The 21839-nt window shown below is 33.1% G+C and overlaps 2 protein-coding genes across 2 annotated transcripts; one reads left to right on the forward strand and one right to left on the reverse strand.

The window, feature by feature from the left end:
* The first annotated feature begins 285 nt into the window (after positions 1 to 285).
* On the forward strand, positions 286 to 10927 carry LOC110645325 (protein NAR1). The gene is made up of 11 exons (XM_021798439.2): positions 286 to 579; positions 734 to 801; positions 1355 to 1508; positions 1619 to 1805; positions 1963 to 2089; positions 2936 to 3110; positions 3233 to 3282; positions 3372 to 3543; positions 3859 to 3985; positions 4158 to 4249; positions 10317 to 10927. The coding sequence occupies exons 1-11, from the start codon at positions 454 to 456 to the stop codon at positions 10467 to 10469; spliced, it is 1431 nt and encodes a 476-aa protein (XP_021654131.2). The 5' UTR covers positions 286 to 453; the 3' UTR covers positions 10470 to 10927.
* Positions 10928 to 12708: 1781 nt separating this feature from the next.
* Positions 12709 to 15978, reverse strand: LOC110645326 (uncharacterized). Its single transcript, XM_021798441.2, has 5 exons — positions 15254 to 15978; positions 14519 to 14737; positions 13865 to 13960; positions 13362 to 13466; positions 12709 to 13227 (listed from the first exon to the last, which is right to left on the reverse strand). The coding sequence occupies exons 1-5, from the start codon at positions 15782 to 15784 to the stop codon at positions 12994 to 12996; spliced, it is 1185 nt and encodes a 394-aa protein (XP_021654133.2). The 5' UTR covers positions 15785 to 15978; the 3' UTR covers positions 12709 to 12993.
* Between the last annotated feature and the right edge of the window lie 5861 nt (positions 15979 to 21839).

A 21839-nucleotide genomic window follows, 5' to 3' on the forward strand; every position in this document is an offset into this window, starting at 1 on the left:
TGACATATATGTTAGTAGATATTAATAATAATTGTATTAAAAAAATGACAAATGATAAATTTTTAAATTATTTTTTTAAATATGTGATATGATTTTGTAAATTTATTTATAAGATTTAATTATATATATATATATAAAAAATTAAACATGGTGTTTAGTGTTTTATGCTTGCTTCTTCAAATGGGGTCCACACTCCACATTTCTGGGGTTGGCGGAAGATTCTAAACCTACAGAGGATGTTTCTGTAATTTAAGCCTCTAAGGCACCTGTCCAGCACGTTCCACCGTGACGGTAATATAAAAGGTTTTAAATTTTTTTTCCTATATATAATATGTAGAATGTATTTTTAGTTCTCAATCCAAAGGCAGGTCTGAACTCTGAAGAGAACAATTCACTGAAAAGAAAAGCCCTAATTAGGAAAAGAAATTTAGCAATCAAAGAGGAGAAGAAGAGATGTCAGAGAAGTTCTCGCCGACGTTGAGGATTGGAGATCTCAGCGATTTCATAGCACCGTCTCAGGCTTGTGTTGTTTCTTTAAAGGGATTGAAATCAACCACTAAGAAACCTGATAAATCCCAAGTAAGATTCTTCAATTTTTTTTTTTTTTCGTTTTCAATTCTAAACTGAAGATTGTAGAAGCTTATTCTTTTTAATTTCTTTTTATAATTTTTCCCTAAACTGTTTGTTGCCAATAGTTTAATTATTTTCTGGGTTGTTTGGATTTTTATTGAAGGTTTCAATTGCTAAGCAGCAGCAAACTGAACCTGTTAAAATCTCTCTCAAGGACTGTTTGGCATGCAGGTAAATTCGATTCTCTGTGTAGTTCAGTAGGCAAAAGGACTCATGGGTATGGTTTTTATTGTTTCGTAATTCGCTGGCTTACTGGTATGTAGCTTGTATTAGGGGTAAGTAATTAGGGATACAAAAACAACTACTAACCCGTGTCGGCTTTAAGGATCATTTTTCGCTAGCTCTGTTTCTTTTGATAAAATTAATTGATGCTCTTAATTAGCCTTTTTTTTTAATCGTTGATCCCACTCGGTGAATTTGTAACCTCACAGCACTTAAAGATGACTCCACCACTGAGCGAAAGCTCTTATTATTATTATTATTATTATTATTATTATTATTATGTTTTGGGAACATCGTGGAGCTAGCAAATTAATGCTTTTGAGTTTTCATGATTTGGGAAATGGATACATATGTGAAGCAGCCTATTTTCTCACTTTTGAGGGGAAAAGAAAGGCATCAAATTAATGCTTTTCAAAACTCTATGCAAATATCTTGCAGTGATGTTTTGTGCAAGCTTTCCATGATGAAGGCATAGAATTTACTATTTCTTGTAACAATGCAGTGGATGCATAACATCAGCAGAGACCATTATGCTAGAGAAGCAAAGTTTAGATGAATTCCTTTCTAATATTGATAAAGGAAAAGTGGTTATTGTCTCTGTGTCTCCACAATCCAGAGCTTCTCTCGCAGTTCATTTTGGCATCTCCCTGCTTCAGGTGGCCTTCCATATCCATGCTAAACTTTATTTCACTTGTCAGCATATGTGGAGAATTTTTTAGGGTGAAAAAGTGCACATTTCTTACATGCAAGTTCTTGCAATCTGCAGGTTTTTAAGAAACTCACTTCATTTTTTAAGTCTTTGGGTGTAAAGGCTGTATTTGATACAAGTTGCAGTAGAGATTTAACTCTTGTGGAAACTTGTAATGAGTTCATTATGCGCTACAAGCAAAACCAATCAAAAGATGATGATAGATCTAAATCAGCGCTACCTATGCTTTCATCAGCGTGTCCAGGTATATTTCTTAGCCTATGGTAGTTAAGCAATAGTATAACATCCTCCCTGTCTCTGCTCCTCAATTCCTTTCACCTAATCCTGCTAACAAACAAGATGAGATGAGAATGGCTCAGACAACCCTGCTAATAAATATTAATGTCCTTCTGTAATTGCAGGTTGGATATGTTATGCTGAAAAACAATTAGGATCCTATATTCTGCCTTATATATCTTCTGTGAAGAGCCCTCAACAAACAATTGGAGCTACCATTAAGCATCACATATGTCAAAAGATGGGTCTTAGGTAATAATGGATTTCATTTATTACTAGTTCTTTAGCTTTATTTTGTTTCCAATTGTGATAGAAGCATATGCTCTTTAACAGTCTCAGGTTTATAAAAGAATTATGTGTTCAAGTGCTTATATTAGCATAATGAATGCTATTTTAGGAGAAACCCTGTATCTTGAAGTTTTTTGTATTGTTTATACTGAAATAAGTGTTTTATGAGTAGTGATTGTAATTGTACTAGGCATTACATTTTCTTGGCTGCCTTTTGTGTGTGATGCACGCTATTTGGTGAGCACACCATAGCAATTAGAGAAATAATGTCCATGGATCAGCTTACCTGAATATATTGGAGGATTGGTCCTCTTGCCTACCTTCTCAACCAATTTCTTTCCTCCTTCCAATGCCACTAAAGAAATCATTAAAGGAGGACTTGAAAACCCTGTAATGCATGCCACTTAAGGGAGTTTCATAAGTTATGCTCCCTCTCTTCCCCCGTCATCCAACTTAAGCTCCTTTTCCTCTTATTACTGTTGCTACTAGCGTCATAATGAAGTATATAGTAATTTCAAATCCCTTGATGCTTCATTTTGTTTAAAATGTCAAATTCTACTCAAAGCACAGGGGTTTGATGAAGGAATTATGGTCATTTCCTTTTTTTACTTGAATTTATTGTTTAAAATTTTCAAATTTGTGGTATGATTATTGGTTGATTTGATTGGTAGAATTTGTCTTCATAGCTTATGATGCGCCATGGTGTGGTGTCTTTATTTCCATGGAAGTTGTGAAAAAGAAAGAAAGTTAAGATACTTTTTGGTTTTCTGTATGTTTGAATGATTTAATTGGTGAAAACTTGTTTAATAGGCCGGACGAGGTTTACCATGTGACTGTGATGCCTTGTTATGATAAGAAGCTTGAGGCTGCAAGGGATGACTTTGTTTTTGAAGTGGAATCCCAGGAAGAAACTAATGAGAGTGGCATCAGGATTACAGAGGTAGATTCTGTTTTAACATCCGGAGAAGTTATAGATTTAATAAAGGTGAGACTGATCTGTTCTATTGTAGTAACATTTAGAACTTTTTTGTTAAAATAAAAAAAGTCCTTTTATGTTGTTAAAAAGTGGTGTTACATATTTATGTTTTATTTCATTACCTTTTGCAGTTGAAAGAGGTAGATTTTGCAGCCTTAGAAGACCCTCTACTAGATAGAATGTAAGAATTCAATTTTGCCTTTTAATGCTCTATCTACATGTAATGGGAGTGCTAATTACAAGAGCAAATATCTATCAACTTTCATACAGGTTGACAAATGTTAATGAAGAGGGGCATCTTTATGGAGTAACTGGAAGCTCTGGTGGTTATGCAGAAACAGTGTTTCGAAATGCTGCTAAAACACTTTTTGGAAAAGAAATCAAAGGTCCTTTGGCATTCAAAACGATAAGAAATACAGATTTCCGTGAACTGACTCTGGAAGTAAGTTTGCACTCTAATTTTGGTCCTGCAAATTGAGTCACACATTTCAAGGCATGTAAAGAAGGTTTTTATTTTTCTCATGAAGCATTGTTAACAAGAGCATATAGACATTGAGGACTGCACCTCCTTCCTTCCTTACTTTTCCCCTTTTTCCGTAGTTTTAAGATGAACATATTTTTGACTTGTTTTATGTAGGGTATGCTAACATAACATAGTTGAGTAATCTTTCCTTTGATAATTATAGTGGCAGAGTTTTAATATCTTGTTATTGCTTCTAATATTGTATATATCTTTTTGTGGCATCATGTACTGCAGGTAGATGGACAAGTTGTGTTGAAATTTGCACTTTGTTATGGCTTCCAGAATCTGCAAAATATTGTAAGAAAAGTTAAAATGCGAAAATGTGATTATCATTTTGTGGAGGTTATGGCATGTCCATCAGGTTTATTTCTCCTTTCCTTCCTGTTTCTCTTTATAGGAGTTGTAGGTTCAATCTATTTGGGAGAAAATGTATAGTCAATGCATGTTGAATTAATTTGATACATCTAGTTTGTCTTCTATATCAAACCAGAAATCCAGTGTAGGTATTAATTGATAACTTTTCAATGTAACAGGTTGCTTGAATGGTGGAGGTCAAATCAAACCTACTCCAGGGCAAAATCCAAAGGATTTGCTTCAGTCATTAGAAACTGTTTACATGGAAAATGTGAGTGCTTATTTGAAGTTCTTTTCTTAGTCTAGTACGTCGTGTTTTTCACTTTTTGAAAATCTAGAAGCACATATTAAGCTCATTTAGTTTCATATACAATGAAACATGCTATCATTTTTATATTGATTTATTATGAATAAGTGATACCTTAATTTGATTCCAATGAGGAACTATTGATTGCTATGGTGTATATATAATTGACTTATTATATAAACAGTTAATTAGTGTTGTTAAAGGTGAGGTTAGGCTCCAGGTGAGGCATTGTGCGAGGCCTGTTGATCCCCTTACACCTCACCTGGCTGAGGCGAGTGGGCATGTGCTGAGGCAAGCTCAAAGTTCAAAAACTAAGCAAGCTCAAAACTAAGGTTTTGAGGCTGAGGTTATGTGCTCAGTAATTTTGCGCTTACTTCAATGAAGCAAGCACTTTTTTTGCACTTTGCGCTTTAGGTGATGGGGTGATACATAGCTTTGAGTGCAACTTATACTTTTAACTACCTTGCCTTTAGGGCATTATTTGATTTGGTGAATACCCACCCTAATGCTAATGGACAGGGGTGCATGACGCCGTATCCAACTTGAACCCAACTTGTATGCTTGTTTATATGTTTTATATAATATATTTAATTTTTGTTAATACCGTGTATAGTATATTAAGAAATTACTCAATTAACTTTTTAAATATTGCTTTTACATTTTCTTTACATATAAGAATAGACAATACTTTCTTATAAAAACAATTCATTTAGAGGGCAATATCTGATCTGGCCCAGCTCAAAATTAAATGGGGTGGTGATGGATATATCAAAAACCTATTGCCAATGTAGGGGCCATCAGACAAGGTCATTCTAGTTGAAGTTGATTCTCTTGAAGTGACAGTTGGAGAAAAAGGGCAAGCCTATCAAAAGTCCTAACTAAGGCAAGCAATAAGTCAAATGGGCAAGGATCACTGGGTATGTGGTTCCAATTCAGGGTCTGACTAGGAATTAGAACCGAATTGAAATTTCGATACAGTTTCGGTTCAGTTTCAATGTTTCAGTTTTAGTTCCAATTCGGTTTGGTTCTATTCTCGGTGCTTCAATTCGGGTTTCGGTTCTTGAAACAATTTTATGCAATTGTTTCAATGAAAAGTTGTACTTGAATTAGAATTTAAGGTTTAAAATTGGTTGTTAATACATTGTATATCATATAATATACATTTTAGTTATTTTTTAATTATATAATATTTAACTATAAGGTATATATTAATTAAGAATAAAGCATATTATATAATATGATATACTAACCATTAAGAATTATAAGGTAATTTAATGTATTTATAACTAAAATTATTGAGAAGTGATAGATAAATACTCAACTCAACTCAACTCAACTAAGCCTTTATCCCAAAAATTTGGGGTCGGCTATATGGATTCCCTTTTTCCACTCTGAACGATTTTGAGTTAAATCCTCAGAAATGTGTAATGCTTCTAAGTCATGCTGTACTACTCTCCTCCAAGTCAATTTAGGTCTACCCTTTTTTTTCTTTCTATCCTCTAGCCTAATGTGTTCTACTTGTCTAACTGGAGCCTCCGTATGTCTACGCTTCACATGACCAAACCACCTCAATCTCCCTTCTCTCAACTTATCTTCAATTGGCACCACTCCTACCTTTTCTCTAATACTTTCATTACGGACTTTATCTAGTCTAGTATGGCCACTCATCCACCTTAACATTCTCATCTCTGCAACTCTTATCTTAGATGCATACGACTCTTTCAGTGCCCAACACTCACTACCATATAGCATAGCCGGTCGTATGGTCATGCGGTAAAATTTTCCTTTTAATTTATTGGGAATCTTACGATCACATAGAACTCCCGTGGCACGTCTCCACTTCAACCATCCGGCTTTAATCCTATGACTAACATCCTCCTCACATCCCCCATCTACTTGAAGGACTGAGCCTAGATATTTAAAGTGATTACTTTGGGACAGTGCCACTCCATTCAAACTAACTCCTTCCCTATCACCAGTTTGGCCTTCACTGAACTTGCAATGCATGTATTCTGTCTTCGTTCTACTTAACTTAAAACCCTTTGACTCTAGAGTACTTCTCCAAAGTTCTAGCTTCCTATTGACTCCTTCTCGTGTCTCATCTATCAGAACAATATCATCCGCAAACATCATGCACCAAGGAATACTCTCTTGTATATGTTTCGTCAGTTCATCTAAAACTAATGTAAAAAGGTAAGGGCTTATGGCTGATCCTTTGTGTAATCCAATTGAAATCGGAAAATCTCGTGTCCCCTCCCACTGTGCGCACAATAGTAGATGCTCCTTCATACATATCTTTCAATACTTGTATGTACCTAATAGATACCCTCTTTTGTTCTAACGCATTCCATAAGACCTCTCTTGGAACACTATCATAAGCCTTCTCCAAATCAATAAAAACCATGTGTAGATCTTTCTTTCCATCTCTATATTTCTCCATCAAGCTTCTAATGAGAAAGATCGCTTCCATAGTTGAACGACCAGGCATGAAACCAAATTGATTGAGAGAGATAGAAGTATCATGACGTAGTCGATGCTCCACAACTCTCTCCCACAACTTCATAGTATGGCTCATGAGTTTAATTCCCCTATAGTTTGAGCAACTCTGTATGTCTCCCTTATTTTTAAAAATAGGTACTAAAATACTCTTCCTCCATTCATCAGGCATTTTCTTTGAGTTTAGAATCTTATTAAATAATTTAGTTAACCATGCCACTCCCATATCTTCCAAATACTTCCACACTTCAATTGGTATTTCATCGGGTCCACAGGCTTTACCTACTTTCATTCTCTTAAGTGCTTCCTTTACTTCTAAAGATCTAATCCTTCTAGTATAATTTACATTCTTTTCTATTGTTCTATAATCTATATTCACGCTATTTCCATTTTGACTATTATTAAAGAGATAATTAAAATAATTTCTCCATCTTTCTTTAATGTCCTCATCTTTCACCAACACTTTTCCTTCTTTATCCTTAATGCACCTAACTTGATTGAGATCTTGACATTTCCTTTCTCTACTCCTTGCTAATCTATAAATATCTTTCTCCCCTTCTTTAGTTTCAAGTTTCTCGTATAACTTTTCAAAGGCCTGTGCTCTTGCTTGGCTAACTGCCTTTTTTGCCTCTTTCTTTGCTATCTTGTACTGTTCATATGCCTCATTATTATCACATTTAGGTAATTTCTTATACCATTCCCTTTTTCTCTTCACTGCCTTATGTATTTCCTCATTCCACCACCATCTCTCTTTTGAGGGTGGTCCATGTCCTTTAGACTCCCCAAGTACTTTTCTAGCTACTTCTCTAATCTTTGATGCCATCTGTATCCACATATCATTGGCCTCCATATCTAGCTTCCATACTTCGGACTCAAGAAGCTCATTTTTGAACTTCACTTGCTTTACTCCTTTGAACTCCCACCACTTTGTTCGAGCTACACTATTTCTTCTGACCTTACTTGAATTGTTCCTAAACTTGACATTCAAGACAACCAACCTATGTTGACTTGTTAAAGCCTCTCCTGGAATGACCTTGCAATCCTTGCATAGAGCTCTATTTGTCTTCCTGGTTAAGAGGAAGTCGATTTGGCTTCTATGTTGCCCACTTTTGAAAGTCACTAAATGTGACTCTCTTTTTATAAAGTAGGTATTTGCTAGTATTAGGTCGTATGCCATAGCAAAATCCAGGATGCTTTTTCCCTCCTCATTTCGACTGCCAAAACCAAAACCTCCATGAACATTCTCATAACCTTGCCTATCACTTCCTACATGTCCATTCAAATCTCCACAAATGAAAACATTTTCTTCATTCGGTATGCTTTGCATTAAATCATTCATATCTTCCCAAAACCTTTGTTTACTCTCACTGTCTAGTCCTATTTGTGGGGCATAAGCACTAACTATATTTATTGTTTCTCCGTCTAGTACTAGCTTTACTAGTATAATTCTATCTCCTACTCTTTTCACAGCTACTACTGCGTCTTTCAATGTCCTGTCTATGATTATACCCACTCCGTTCTTGTTTCTCTCCTTTCCGGTAAACCACAATTACCCACTTCCTTACTTTTCTCTCCTACCCATTTAGTCTCCTGAATGCAAGCAATATTCACCCTTCTCCTTTCCAAGGTATCCACAAGCTCCATTAATTTTCCTGTAAGTGATCCAACATTCCAAGTACCAACCCTGATCCTCCTCCTATCCTGCTCCTTCCTAATTGGTCTCCTTCTATGATATCTTCTATTATTTTCTATGTCTATCTTGTGTTCTGTTCCACTATTTGTTCTATTATCTGTCCTATGGACTAACTTCTTTACCCACACCCGTCCATGATGTGGGAACCCTTGCTCACTTAACACCACACCCGGGCGCCGGCATGGCGCGTCGCTTTCGGTGAACGCCCTACACCCTTGCATATTTATCACTACACCCGGGCTCCGATGTAGCGCGTCGTTAGTAGAGGACGCCCCAACGTTTATATCATTTGAATCCATATCATAGGGTGTGACGAAATTTTTACGCTGGTTGTCACCTACCGCAACCCTCCTCTTTTATCCGGGCTTGGGACCGGCTAAGCGCAAACTACTTAGGCGGAGTTAAGTGATAGATAAATGAAATATAATATTATGTTGTATATACTTCATTATATATATATACACACACACACACACACACACACACACACACACACACACACACACACATATATATATACACACACATATATATATGGTTGGTACTTAGTTCGGCATGTGTTCGGTATAATTTCGGTTCAGTTTTTATTAAAGAACCAAAATCGAACTAAAACAATAAAATAAGTTCATATTGGTATTGTTGTAATCGGTTTAGTATGATTTTTAGTTCAGTTTGAGACCTACAAGAATTGTGCACAACCCTAGTTGCCCTCTTTACACTCTTATATGTCTGCCTTTTATGTCCTATATATCCTGTTTAAAGAATCTATATGAATTCCAAACTCTCTTATGTAGGCATATGGTAGGATATGGCCTTTTTTTTTTTTTTTGGTCGAAAATATGGCCCGTTTAAGGATATGCTTGCTAGCTTGTGTGGTCGACTTTTGTTACTTGGACTTCCTACATCTTACAGATGCAACCGTATGCATTATTTATTTTATATTTTGAGACTACCTTATCAAGTCTAATAGTATAATATATCCATTTAGGATTTGCCTACTAACTTGTGTGGGCTGATCCATTTCTAAGTTTGTGTACTGGATTTGGGATTGGTTCTTGAAATATATTGCATATTATTTTTCAGTGTTTATCATCTTGGAGAGATGGGATCATTTGGAGAAAACTTCAACCTGTTAGAGATATAAAACTATGTGATCTTCACTTGCAAGTTTAAGCTTTTAAGTTGAGTGGTTTGTTGAAATGATATCAAAACCTTTCAGACTAAAAAGTCCAGAGTTCAAATCTTGACTACCCCCATTTATTAATTGAATATTTAAGCACAAGATAAAGTGAGCTTGTGTTTGTTCATGCTTCAAGCTTAGTGAGCATTCGTGTGGTATATTAGAGATTTAAAACTATGTGATCCTCACCTATATGGTTAAGCTTTTAGGTTGTGTAGTTTCTTGATACAAACATTATTTTTATGACCTGATGGGATCGCCTAAATGGATCAGAACTGTTGGATGTCCCAGGCCAATGAATGTTCCCAATCTCTTTCCTAGAGCATTTGAATTGCAAGAACTTCTTTGAGTAAATTGATTTTGTTTCAATAATTGGAATAACTACCCCAATAAAAGCAGATATATAACTAAATTATCTCATTTACAACCATTCAAAGAGAAGGCTACACTTAAATAGTGAGCTTTTTGAAATGAAATTATTTAAACAGCATATACATCTAATGACTACTTGTATCTGCTAAAAAGGACATGGATTTACATGTGTGCATGATCTGCTCATACTATCTTTTTAATCTTTATTTTATGTTTGTTTTTGCTCTCTTTTATCCTGTCCTAGTTGCGCATAGATGGTTTAACTGATCATATTCTGAATCAATTTATAGGTTTTGGTAGCAGATCCCTTTGAGAACCCTCTTGTTAAAAGTTTATATGATGAGTGGCTTGAAGAACCTGGCTCGGAGAACGCTAAAAGATTCATGCACACAGCATATCATCCTATAGTAAAAAGTGTAACTGCTCAGTTACATAATTGGTAAACTGGTCCCTATTCTGATTCCACAGAAAATATCAGAACTGCCCTTGCCTGCAATCTTTGGGCTTGTTTTCGTCAAGGTATTGTTGCAGTCTCACAAGATAATGTCCTTCATCTGTGGTTCATGGCTTGTTTATGGGATTGCATTGTGCAGTGGAGTTCAATTTTGGTAGACTAAACAGATTTGTTATTGTACCATGTTCTACTAATGTATATGCTGTATGCTAGAAGCCTTTTCAGATAGGAGAAAAAAATTGGTTGACATTGTTTCCTGTCACTATTTTTTCCCCCTTTCCTTCCAGGTTTAAGGATCCAAATAATATTCCGAATTCATGTACATGCCTTTTTGTCTCATTTTTGTATAATTGAACTGGTCTTCAGGAATAGCGACCACCTGTTAGTGAAACGAAATAATGTTAATGCCTCAAATGCCTAATGAATGAATCAATCAGAATTTCGAAATGGTAGTATGTTTATTATGTATTTTTATTTTGGTTGTTGATGATAAGCAATTTTTGTTTGCTTATGATTAAGAGCATTGTGTATTTCTCTTCAGTGAAAAATTTTTGAAGTTTTTCTTGTGTTGATAGATTCCTTAAAACTGTGTGGGTGAGCATGTACAGAAGCCAAGTGAATGGTTAAATTGTGCTATATGTTTTAGCTGTTTTGGACAGTAGAATCAATTGAAAGAATTAGATAAGGAACCTGCAAGTATGTGAACTGCATATAAATTATTTTCAAATCTTTTAATTGGTTGTAGGTTGTAGGAATCTTAGTGCTGCATGCTGTGAACACTACAGGAATAATTTGTTGCTAAATTGATGTATTAATTTTATTCAGTTACATGCTAAACTTTATGAAAGATACAGTTCTTGTTAATAAGAGGATGAGGATTGTATAAGTTGAATATATAGGTGTTACTATTGTGTTTATGATGTGAAGATTTTTTTCATGTTTAATCGCATTCCTTTTTTTTTAATGCATTTATTGTAGCTGATCTCAGTAAATCTATTGCTTTCTTCTACGGTATGTTTGAATGGTGTATGACGGTTTTTTTTTTTTAAAGTAATATAAGATAATGCAAAATAAGGTGCATGGGTTTTGGTGTTTTTGAAAAATTATGCTTCCAAAATAAATCTTTTTCTTTAAAAATCTATACATTGCCTTCAAAAACACTTCCTCTCTTGTGATTATTACCTAGCTTGACTTTAACCAGGAATCATAAATTTTGCCTGATGCCTCCCTTGTTACTTAAGACAACCATGATATCATAAGAATTAGTTGGGCATCAAAGGACCCATTGCCTCAAGTCTTAGCACTGGATTATACAGAACATTTGTAGGTAAGAGTGGCACTACAACTAGCAGTAACAATATATTTGAGAGGAGGTTTTTGGAAGTAAGGTATTGTTTTTTAAACAATGTGTACCTAGTTGACATGTATTGGAGCAAGGTTATTTTAATAAGGTAAGGTTTTTTAGAGTTTTTGGAGGTTTTCAATACTTTTAAAATCCTTATTTTTTTTTTTAAACTACCAAATGAGTGGATTTTGGAGCTTTTAATAAATAATAATTTTTATATTTCTCAAATTATCCTCTACTTTTTTTAAATTAAGTATTTTATGTTAATATATATATATATATATTTTTTTTTTCTTCCTTTTGCTTTGCCCACTGTCATATTTTCAAAGGATCTAAGATTGATGTCATTTCAATTTTTTTGTTTTACAATGTTAATTCTTAACTTGTTGGGTTATTGTATTTCTCATTGCATATGTTGAATTATATTGATTTTTCATATGTTCATTTTTGAGATTTTATTTGAAAAAACGATATGAATTTTTTTTTTTATCTAGTTTTCTCTTAAATTTCATTTAAAAAATTGTATTTATTAAAAAATAAATATGATAAATTTAAATATCAAATTGTATCTCTTTACATAATAAAGGCTTTTTTGTAATCTTATACTTTATCTTGTCCTCTATTTAAACAAGATCAAGTCATTAAACTATCATTTACTATATCTTTCCTTTAAACCAGATAAAATTTAAAAACTTTTTCTTACTTTCTATTACCTTACCTCGTTATACTTTAAAAAAAAAAAAACTCTACCTTAACTGTTTACATTTCTCGCAAAGATACTACAAGCTTTATACTTTGAAACCTAACTAGATGAAAGCAAAACAATTATCACACCTCCACAAGCTTACACATCTCTTCAAACTGTATAACTATGAAAGAGGTGTATTGGCAAACTCATACGAAATAGCATTTGATTAATAGCAATGATATAGGGCGCATAGCGACTTTTCTGACTTATTACGTGGCTTTTTCATCCCTTATTCAAGTGCTTGAAACATACTAATAGCATAATATGTATGCTTGAAACCTTGTACAACTAGGAGCTACTACCTTGAGTTTGACGTCTATTTTTTTTAACATATCTGTAATCCATAACAGGCAAAAAGGTAACAAAAAAACGATATGCCAGTGGCAGACGAGTTATGCTTCACCAAAGCCAGTAAATGCATCAGAAAGGTCTTAGGTGCATTTGCTTCACATATGTGCATTTACTTTCATCTGATCTGCGAGCTGCTCTTGCCATTATGCTGTCTGTGTGATTGTTGTTCTTATAGCAATCTGAACTTTTAGACATCTTCCTGAGACTTGAGTTGAAACCATTTTCATCATATTCATACATTTGCATATTTTTCTTAGATAAGCTGTCATTAAGTGGAGAATCATAGTCGATTGCCTCATATTCCTGCAATATATCCATTCCATCCAGGATCATGACAAAATTGATTGATGACGGAAACATGAGAATGTTGCAGTAAACAGATTAAAATGATGAAGGATAGTGCTAGAAAAAGTAAGATGTGTGCAGAGTCTGCAGACCTTAGATTTTGTCTTTGCATAATGGGGTGTTAAACACGGATTCACATCCTTAAGAAACATGTCATCTGGACTGCCTGGGCTTGCAGCATCCCAAGAACTGAATTCCTGAATAAAGCGATCAACATATTTTAGAAGAAAGACACAAAAAAGGAAGGTTAATTTAAACTACACGTGCTTTCTAAAGTTTGCCAGAAGGGATGAATGGAAAGGAAAATCATTCCAGTTCTTGTAATGGTATGGCACTTCAATACTTCTGCCATGAAGCTCGTAAAATTTTAAACATATATACAACTCAACTAAGCCTTTATTCCAAAAATTTGGGGTCGGCAAAATTTTAAACATATATATAAAATCAATTTACTAACCAAAAGAAATATATTTGAATTCTATAATATAATTTAACTATTAAGTAGTGGTGACTCTTTGCTAGGAAGTGTCTTATGTGAACCTATTATAACTATCAACTATAGCTCCAATTGTGCAGTATTCCACAGCATACTTACTAAAGAATTAGCTGCTTCTTCATGATCATAATTTGGTGTTCTTGGTGAGTTGCCAGGGTGTTGCATATAGCCCCTAGTGTATTTTTCAGCTTTTACCTGCTCATAGCAAAACAATATTATAATTACAGTTCCTAAATTAAAACACAGTTCAAAGTTTCTACATAAGAGATGAACGAGAGCCACAACAGCACTTGGTTCACTGTTAAGCTTTTAACGTATAATGATGACACAGTACTGCGTATTGTGCTTTGAAACATGCTGGGAAGGCAGCCTTAAAATTAGATGCTTTCTTCAAGGGAAAACTTTGCTCAAATGCACAGAAAGGCTATATTAGTTACATAACAAGCACTCTATATCATAACCTCTTATCTCGCATGAAGTTCAATGCTCATCATGCAACATGAATTTGCAAATACTATCTCAAGAACTATTCTCGAATGAATGAACAAATTTTTGTATTTTGTTTAGCATTGAATCCATTCAATGACTAAAGTCATACAACATGTTTCTCAAGAACAAGACTTTTTCAAAGATCAACTCACAGTAGTGAGTTGAATGAGAAGGCCCACATTTCAACCAAGATAAGTGTTAAATCATTAGAAATATGCACATGAATTTACATATGATGCCTCAACGGGAAATAGGAAATGATACCTCAGCAAGATCTTCGGCGAGGCACTGTAGCTGGCCTGTAAGAGAAGTGACCTGCCTTTGGAGACTTGGGATGAGTTGTTTTGCTTGTTTCAATTCTGATCCTTGCTTCTCTAATAGCTCTTGAAGTTGAGAATTCATTACATCAGGAAAAAGAATTGCACTTTTTAGTGACTTAATCTCTTCCCTTTGCTTCAAGCACAAATCCTTCAATTTCTCAACCTACACATACCATGCAAAATATTAACAATTAACACAATTCCCATTTCTTCCTAGCCAAACAACAACAACAACTAAGCCTTAATCACAAATGACTATATGGATCCATTCAGCTCTATTAGACACCCAAGTCTACCTCACTATCCAAAACCTACAAATCTTATGATGCTACTTCCCTCCACATCATATTAGGTCTTCACCTTCCCGTTCCTCTTCTCATTTCTTCCCTTACTAATAGAAAATTGCCAAATTTTCACAAGAAAAACTACATTTACTGAAATAGAAATCGAAATTTATGCAAGTTCTTGCAGCTAATCCACACATGCAGGAAATAATACCTTGAATTTGCATTTGCTAATACACACAAATAAAATTTTACACTTGAAAATTCCAAGCAAGAAATCAAAGTCCAACGAATAGATAAAGAAGAAAGCAAAAAGATTAAAATCAAATGAATCTAAAAACCAAACCGACAAAAGAATATCAAAAAGGAAAATAAAACTTTGACGCCCTACTCACTTCTCTGTTCTTCGCTTCAAGCGTCAACTTGAGCTCAGCAATCTCCATCTCCTGCTCCTTATTAGCACTCAGAAGCTCCCTCTCACTCCTCAACACCATGGCCAATGTTCTTGCATTGCTATTATTACCAGTCCCTTTCACATCTGTCAATGCTTTTACCTTCTTCTCCTTCTCTTTCTCCTTCCCAAATAATTTCTTCTGCAACCCAATAAAGGTTGTCCCTTTCCTCGCCGTCTTCTTCAAGTCTTCGGCTATAAAATCAGACGGAATCACCAGCCCTGCTACTCCCTTATTTGAAGACCCTTTTCCCGCGGATTTCTTCTCCATAAATTTCTTAACCATCGTGGACAAGTTGTGATCATTGCTTTTGATCTTGGTATGAGAGAGATCCGATGGTTTAGATTTCACAAGTGCTCTGGAGGTAGTTCTCGATGATGGATTGTGGGTAAGTTCAGCGGAGAAAGATGGGCCTGAGAAATGGGAAGAGGTTGTTGAGGATGTTGAATCGAAGGAGTTATAGCGAGAGGCCATTAAAGATTTATTCGAATTGAAATTAGAGGTTTTTGAAACAGAGAGAAATATGAGGTATTGAAGATGATATTAGAAGGAGTTTTTGAATTGGTAAGGACTCGTAGCACTGGCGCTGTCTGAATTCAAATTTTCAAGGCGCGGCATCACTAATGGAAAAATCATGCCCGCATGCGCTGTCACTCTGTCGGAGTACAGAGAATATCCAACCGCAGAGCTTTTAAGCCCTATCTGGGAAATTCTAATCTACGCTTACACATATTTGTAATTTAAATAAAATTAAAATTTATTTATTTTATATAATTATTTTTTATTTATTTAATTTTAATATTTTTATTAAATTTTTAAAATTTTTATCAATTTTATTCATTTAATCAAATGATTAAATTATAATAATGTATTCTTATTTTATTAATTTAAATTAAAAACTTTTTCCACTCTCATTAACTTTTTTCTTATTTCTTTTTCCTTTTATGAATTATTCTCTTTCTCTCACATCTCTTCAATTCAACCTTAAAATTATATTTTTCATATTTAAATATTATTTTATTAAAAAAATAAAAGTATTGTTAAGAAAATGTTTCTTTAATTATTATTTTATTAAATTAAGTTTAAATGAATCAAATTGAGATGTTTAATATAAATTTTTAAAATTATGAAAAAATTGTTAAAATTAAAAGAATATAATCTCTTTTTCATCTTAAATAAGTATTTTCAATTAGTTTATGTAATATGTTTATTTTTAGTCTATTCTCTTATTAAATATATTTTTTCAAAACTTTAAGATATACTATCTTCTCTATGATATTTAAATTAATTTAAAATAATTAAATGAATTTCAATCTTTCAAGTACATATTAAACCAATTAGTCAATTGAATTTACCATTATAAGCCATCAAAATATAAGAAATTGAAAATCCAAATACAATTCTAATTAATACTTCTTTTATTGAAATTACCCAAACACAGTATAAATAAAAAAAATTGAAATATGAACATTTTATTAATTTATTTTTGTAATTTTAAAATGACAAAAACAATGCACTAAAATCATTCATTTAAATTTTTATGATTGTATTTATTTTTACTATATTAATTTAATATTATTATATTTTTCATGTATATTAATAAGATTCTATTTAGTTTAAGTTATATTAAAAAATTATGAAAAGATCAAAAGAAAAAAAAATTATCTCCAAAGAAGTTTTTAATTTTTTTAATTTGATGTGTTTATAAAAAAAAGTCATATAATATTGGTTCTCTTATATTAATATTTTATGTTTAAAAATATGTTTATATTGTTTATTAAGTCAAGGTACAATTCTTTTAGAAAATAATTTCTATTTAGTTTTTTTAATTCTTTTAACTGTTTTCTTAAAATTTTTAGTTTATCTGTATTTTTGTGATATTATAAATAATTTAAGAAATATATTGATAGAATTCTTTAAAAAAATATTAAAAAATTATGAAAAATCAAAAGAAAAAAATTATCCCTAAATTATTACTTTTTTAATTTGATGTGTTTATTAAAAAGTCATAATATTTTTTTTCTTATATTAATAATTTTATATTTTAAAATATATCAATATTATTTATTATGTTAAGGTAGAATTCTGTTGGAAACTATTTAATTGTTTTTTTTTTTATTTTTTAGCTTGTTTTTTAATTTTTAGTTTATTTGTATTTTGTAATATCGTAAATGATTTAAATTTTTTCTCAATTTTTTTTAGTATATATGATTTTTGAAAAGAGAAATGGAAAATTTAATATTCACTTAAAAAAGGTATAAATGTATTTTATGTATATATATATATATTACACTTCATTATTCATAGTATTTATTATTTAATTTAATTTTAGAGTTTATATAAATTTAAAATTCTTAATTTAATTTAATTTTGAAAAGAGTTTATATATATATATATATATATATTAGTTTTAAATAAAATTGATTAGCCTTGAGAATTTTAAATTTACACAAATATTAAAATTAATTTAAATAATAAAAATATAATTGTAATTAATTTGAAGAATGAATGTCATTTTTGGCAAAGCCAACGTTCCCTTCCCCCCTATATATATGTGTATGTGTCCATGTGCATGTGTGAGAGGAAAAAGGTTAAATTCGCCCCTAACTTTTGAGGCAAGGGTCAAATAAGTTTAAATTTAAGTTCTCGCTCGAAGTAGCCTCTAATTTCTATTTTAAGGCCAAATTAGTCATTCTCTTGTCAAAAATGAGGCACTTGTTTCACATACATAGCTAAGAGAGTAAGTGAAAAATTAATTAATTTTATTATAGTAATTGAGAGAGAAAATGGTGCTATTAGGTTTGATCCATTTTTTTTTTTTTGAACTGTTCAAACAATTCTACAAGCTCCTTCCCATATCCATAGTGAGCACATCTTGTTAGAAGTGCATTCCAAGCGATCGCATCACAGTCCTTCATCAACAAAAACTTCCTCTTTGAATCATTGATAGCACCACAACTTGCATACATGGAAACAAGTCCATTTTGAATACATAAATTTTGATTGAACCCTACCTTCACAATAAGAGTATATGCATTTTTCTTCCCTCTTCATGGGCTAAAATACCCTTTACTGCTCCTAGCATACTTGTAAATGTGTAGAAGTCCACAATAATGACAGCCTACCTCATTTTAAAGAAATTATTGAGAGTATCCTCACCATATCCTAAACTGGATAAACCAACAATGACCGCATTCCATGACATGTGGTCATGTGTTGTGACACCTAAACATACCTTCTTAAAATCCTTAACGTTGTTGCTACAGTTTGAGTACACGGTGAGGAGAGTTGCTGCTATATACACATTTGACTCCATAACATGTCAAATGATACAATAATGAACTTAGTAGGCTATTGTAAGTCACATAATTTGACTTGAGTCCCAAATGTGTCGTTTCTCTGACCAACATAATAGCTTCATCATGTAGCCCATTCTGTGCATATGCAATAGCTAAAGATGTCCAAGTAACAACATTCTTATTAATTTTTTGTGGCTTGATTTTTAGATGTCTTTATGGACCTAAATTGTGACTCGACTCAAAAGTTTTACATTATGACCCAATTGGGATAAAAAGTAAGGGCAACATCCTTACTGTATGGACCAGTATAAATATTATAATATTCTTTCCTTTGTGGTAGAGTTATGAGATACTAAGAAAATACACTGGGATTAAGATTTAAGAGTTCAGAGTGATTGTATCTTGTTCTTTTTATCATAGTAGAACTTTTTCTCTTCTTGCCCATGGACGTAGACTTTACGGCCGAACCATGTAAATCCTACATTATTTTTCCTCTCTTTTCTTATACTATGTGATTGTGCAATTATGTGTGTGCCTTAGATTTACGTGCCTTCTATAACAAATCGATATAAGAGCTTTGAGCGTGCAATTTAGGGTTAATAGATGGTATCGTCTTCAATAAAGTATGAGGTGGATAAGTTTGATGGTCAATCGAGTTTCAGTTTGTGGAAGATTAAAATCAAATCTTTCTTGATCCTATAAGATCTATGGAAGGTAATTGATGACAACTTTCCAAAGGGTGCAAAGGAGGCAGAAAAGGCTAATTTGAAGGAGAGAGCTTTGATTGAGATTTTCATGAGCGTCACTGATAATGTCCTATGCGAGATTGCTAGTGAAAACTCAGCGTTCGCAACATCAAAGAAATTGGAGGAGTTCTATTCTACGAAATCATTGATCAACCGTCTTTATCTAAAGAAAAAGCTATACAATTTGAGAATGAGTGAAGGTACACCCATTAAAGAACATCTAGATGAATTGAATTCAATTATTATGGACCTAAAGAATATTGATATTGATATTGATATTAATAGTGAGGATCAGGCCTTTATTGTGTTATGTTTTTTGCCACCCTTCTATGAGAATTTCATTGATACTCTGTTGTATGAAAAAAATAGTATTTCACTAAATGATATTAGTAATTCTCTAAAATCAAAGGAGTTGAAAAAGAATTTTCCAGATAATAGAGAAAGAGCTGAGGGCGGAGATTTGGTGAGTAGGGGAAGAATACAAAATCTAAGGTGAGATCTAAGTTAAGAATAAAAAAGGCTAACTATTTTGAGTGCAAAGAGCAAGGCCACCACAGGAGAGATTGTCTCAAGTTGAAAAATAAAAAGGAAAGGTAACTAAAAAGTTCTGCAACTATAGTTGTCAGGTTTAGCAATTCCGATGGTGATGATAGTACTGGGAAAATTTTATCTATGAGTTCAAATAATGGAAAAAATTCTTAGATTCTTGATACTGATGCTATTTATAACATGTATCCATACAAAAGCTGGTTTGTCACTTACAAATAGATAAGTGGTAAGGAGTTTTTGGGCAATAATTGTGCATTACCTACGAAAGGAATTGGTAATATCAGATTGAGGATGTTTGATGGCATTGTCAGAACTATGGAGTGTTGGCATGTTCTAGGATTGAAAAGGAACTTGATTTCTCTTAAGACATTTGACTCTCATGGATTTAGATACCATGCAGAGAATGGTGTTCTCAAAATGTGCAAGGGCTCTATGGTACTAATAAATAGCAGTTTGGTTTCAGGATCGTATATTCTTTAGGGTAGTACAGTTATAAGGGAAGTTATAGTAGCATCCAAAAGTAATAATCAAAATTAAACTTAATTGTGGCATCTGCGTCTTGGTTATATAAGTGAAAGAGGGTTATCTATGTTAAATAGCAAGGAAGATTTGTTGGAAAGGCTGAAAACATAATCTGCAGACTTTTGTGAACACTGTGTGTTTGGCAAACTGACTAGGGTAAAATTCAAGGAAAAGGTAATGCACAAGACCAAAGGTACTGTGGATTATATCCATTCAGATCTATGGGGTCCTAGTAGAATCCTTTCTAAGAGCGATGCCAAGTACTTCATAAGTTTGATCGATGATTACTTTCGAATGGTTTGGGAATATTTCTTGAAAATAAAAGATGAGGCATTTTTAACCTTTATAAAGTGGAAGACGATGATTGAGAAGTATACAGAAAAAAAGGTCAAGTGTCTTAGAACTGATAACGAGATAGAATTTTGCAATCGTGAGTTCAATGTATTTCTGTAGCAATGAAGGTATAGTGAGACACCGCATTTGTACAAAGACACCACAATAGAATAGTATTGCAGAATGCATGAACAGAATGCCTGTGACAAAGCACAAAGCATGCTCTGACATTCAGGATTTGGATAAGATTTCTGAGCTGAAGTAATAATACAACTTGTTTCTTGTTTAATAGATCTCCATCTACAACTATTGAGAACAAAACTCCTTTTGAGATTTGGTCCAATTCACTTGCTGATTACTCTCAGTTGGGAGTATTTAGTTGCCCTACTTATGCTAATATGAGGGATGGTAAACTTAAGTCGAGGGTAAGAAAATGCATATTTCTATGGTATGCATCTGGAGTGAAAGGCTACAGGTTATGATGTAATGATCCGAAGCCTCTAGGATTAATTATCACTAGGGATGTGACATTTAATGAGTTTGCTTCATTAGATAGTTAGAAGGAGAAGTTAATAGCAAAATCATATCACAATATCAGAGAACAAGTGGAGCTTAAGGTTGATACTTTAACAGTTCAGTTCAGTGATTTAGAGGATGATGTGTAAAATCCTGATCAATAAAAGGATGCACATGAGCAACAACAATAACAACTACATGGCATTACAACTGGTAGGGAAAGAAGACAGATCAGACCCCCTAGAGATGTGCATATGCAGATCTAGTTGCATTTGCCTTGTCAATTGCTGACATTATGATATTGGGACAAATATAGTAAGCACTTATAAGATAAATAGGCTAAATCAGTGGCTTAAATAAGACATATACATGGAGTTTATTCTTGTCAATATATTGTCATCTAGATCATAATAGTATATATAGTCTCTTAACCTGAGAGAACACAGCTATCTCATATATAGGTGGTTTGAGTTTGATAAACATACTTGTACTATGTAAGGGTATACGGGTGTGTGTTGGCTCCAACTAGTTGTATATAGAGATAGATATTTAGTCAAGATAATA

The sequence above is a fragment of the Hevea brasiliensis genome, chromosome 3, assembly GCF_030052815.1.
Source record: "Hevea brasiliensis isolate MT/VB/25A 57/8 chromosome 3, ASM3005281v1, whole genome shotgun sequence".
In the NCBI taxonomy this organism is placed as follows: Eukaryota; Viridiplantae; Streptophyta; class Magnoliopsida; order Malpighiales; family Euphorbiaceae; genus Hevea; species Hevea brasiliensis.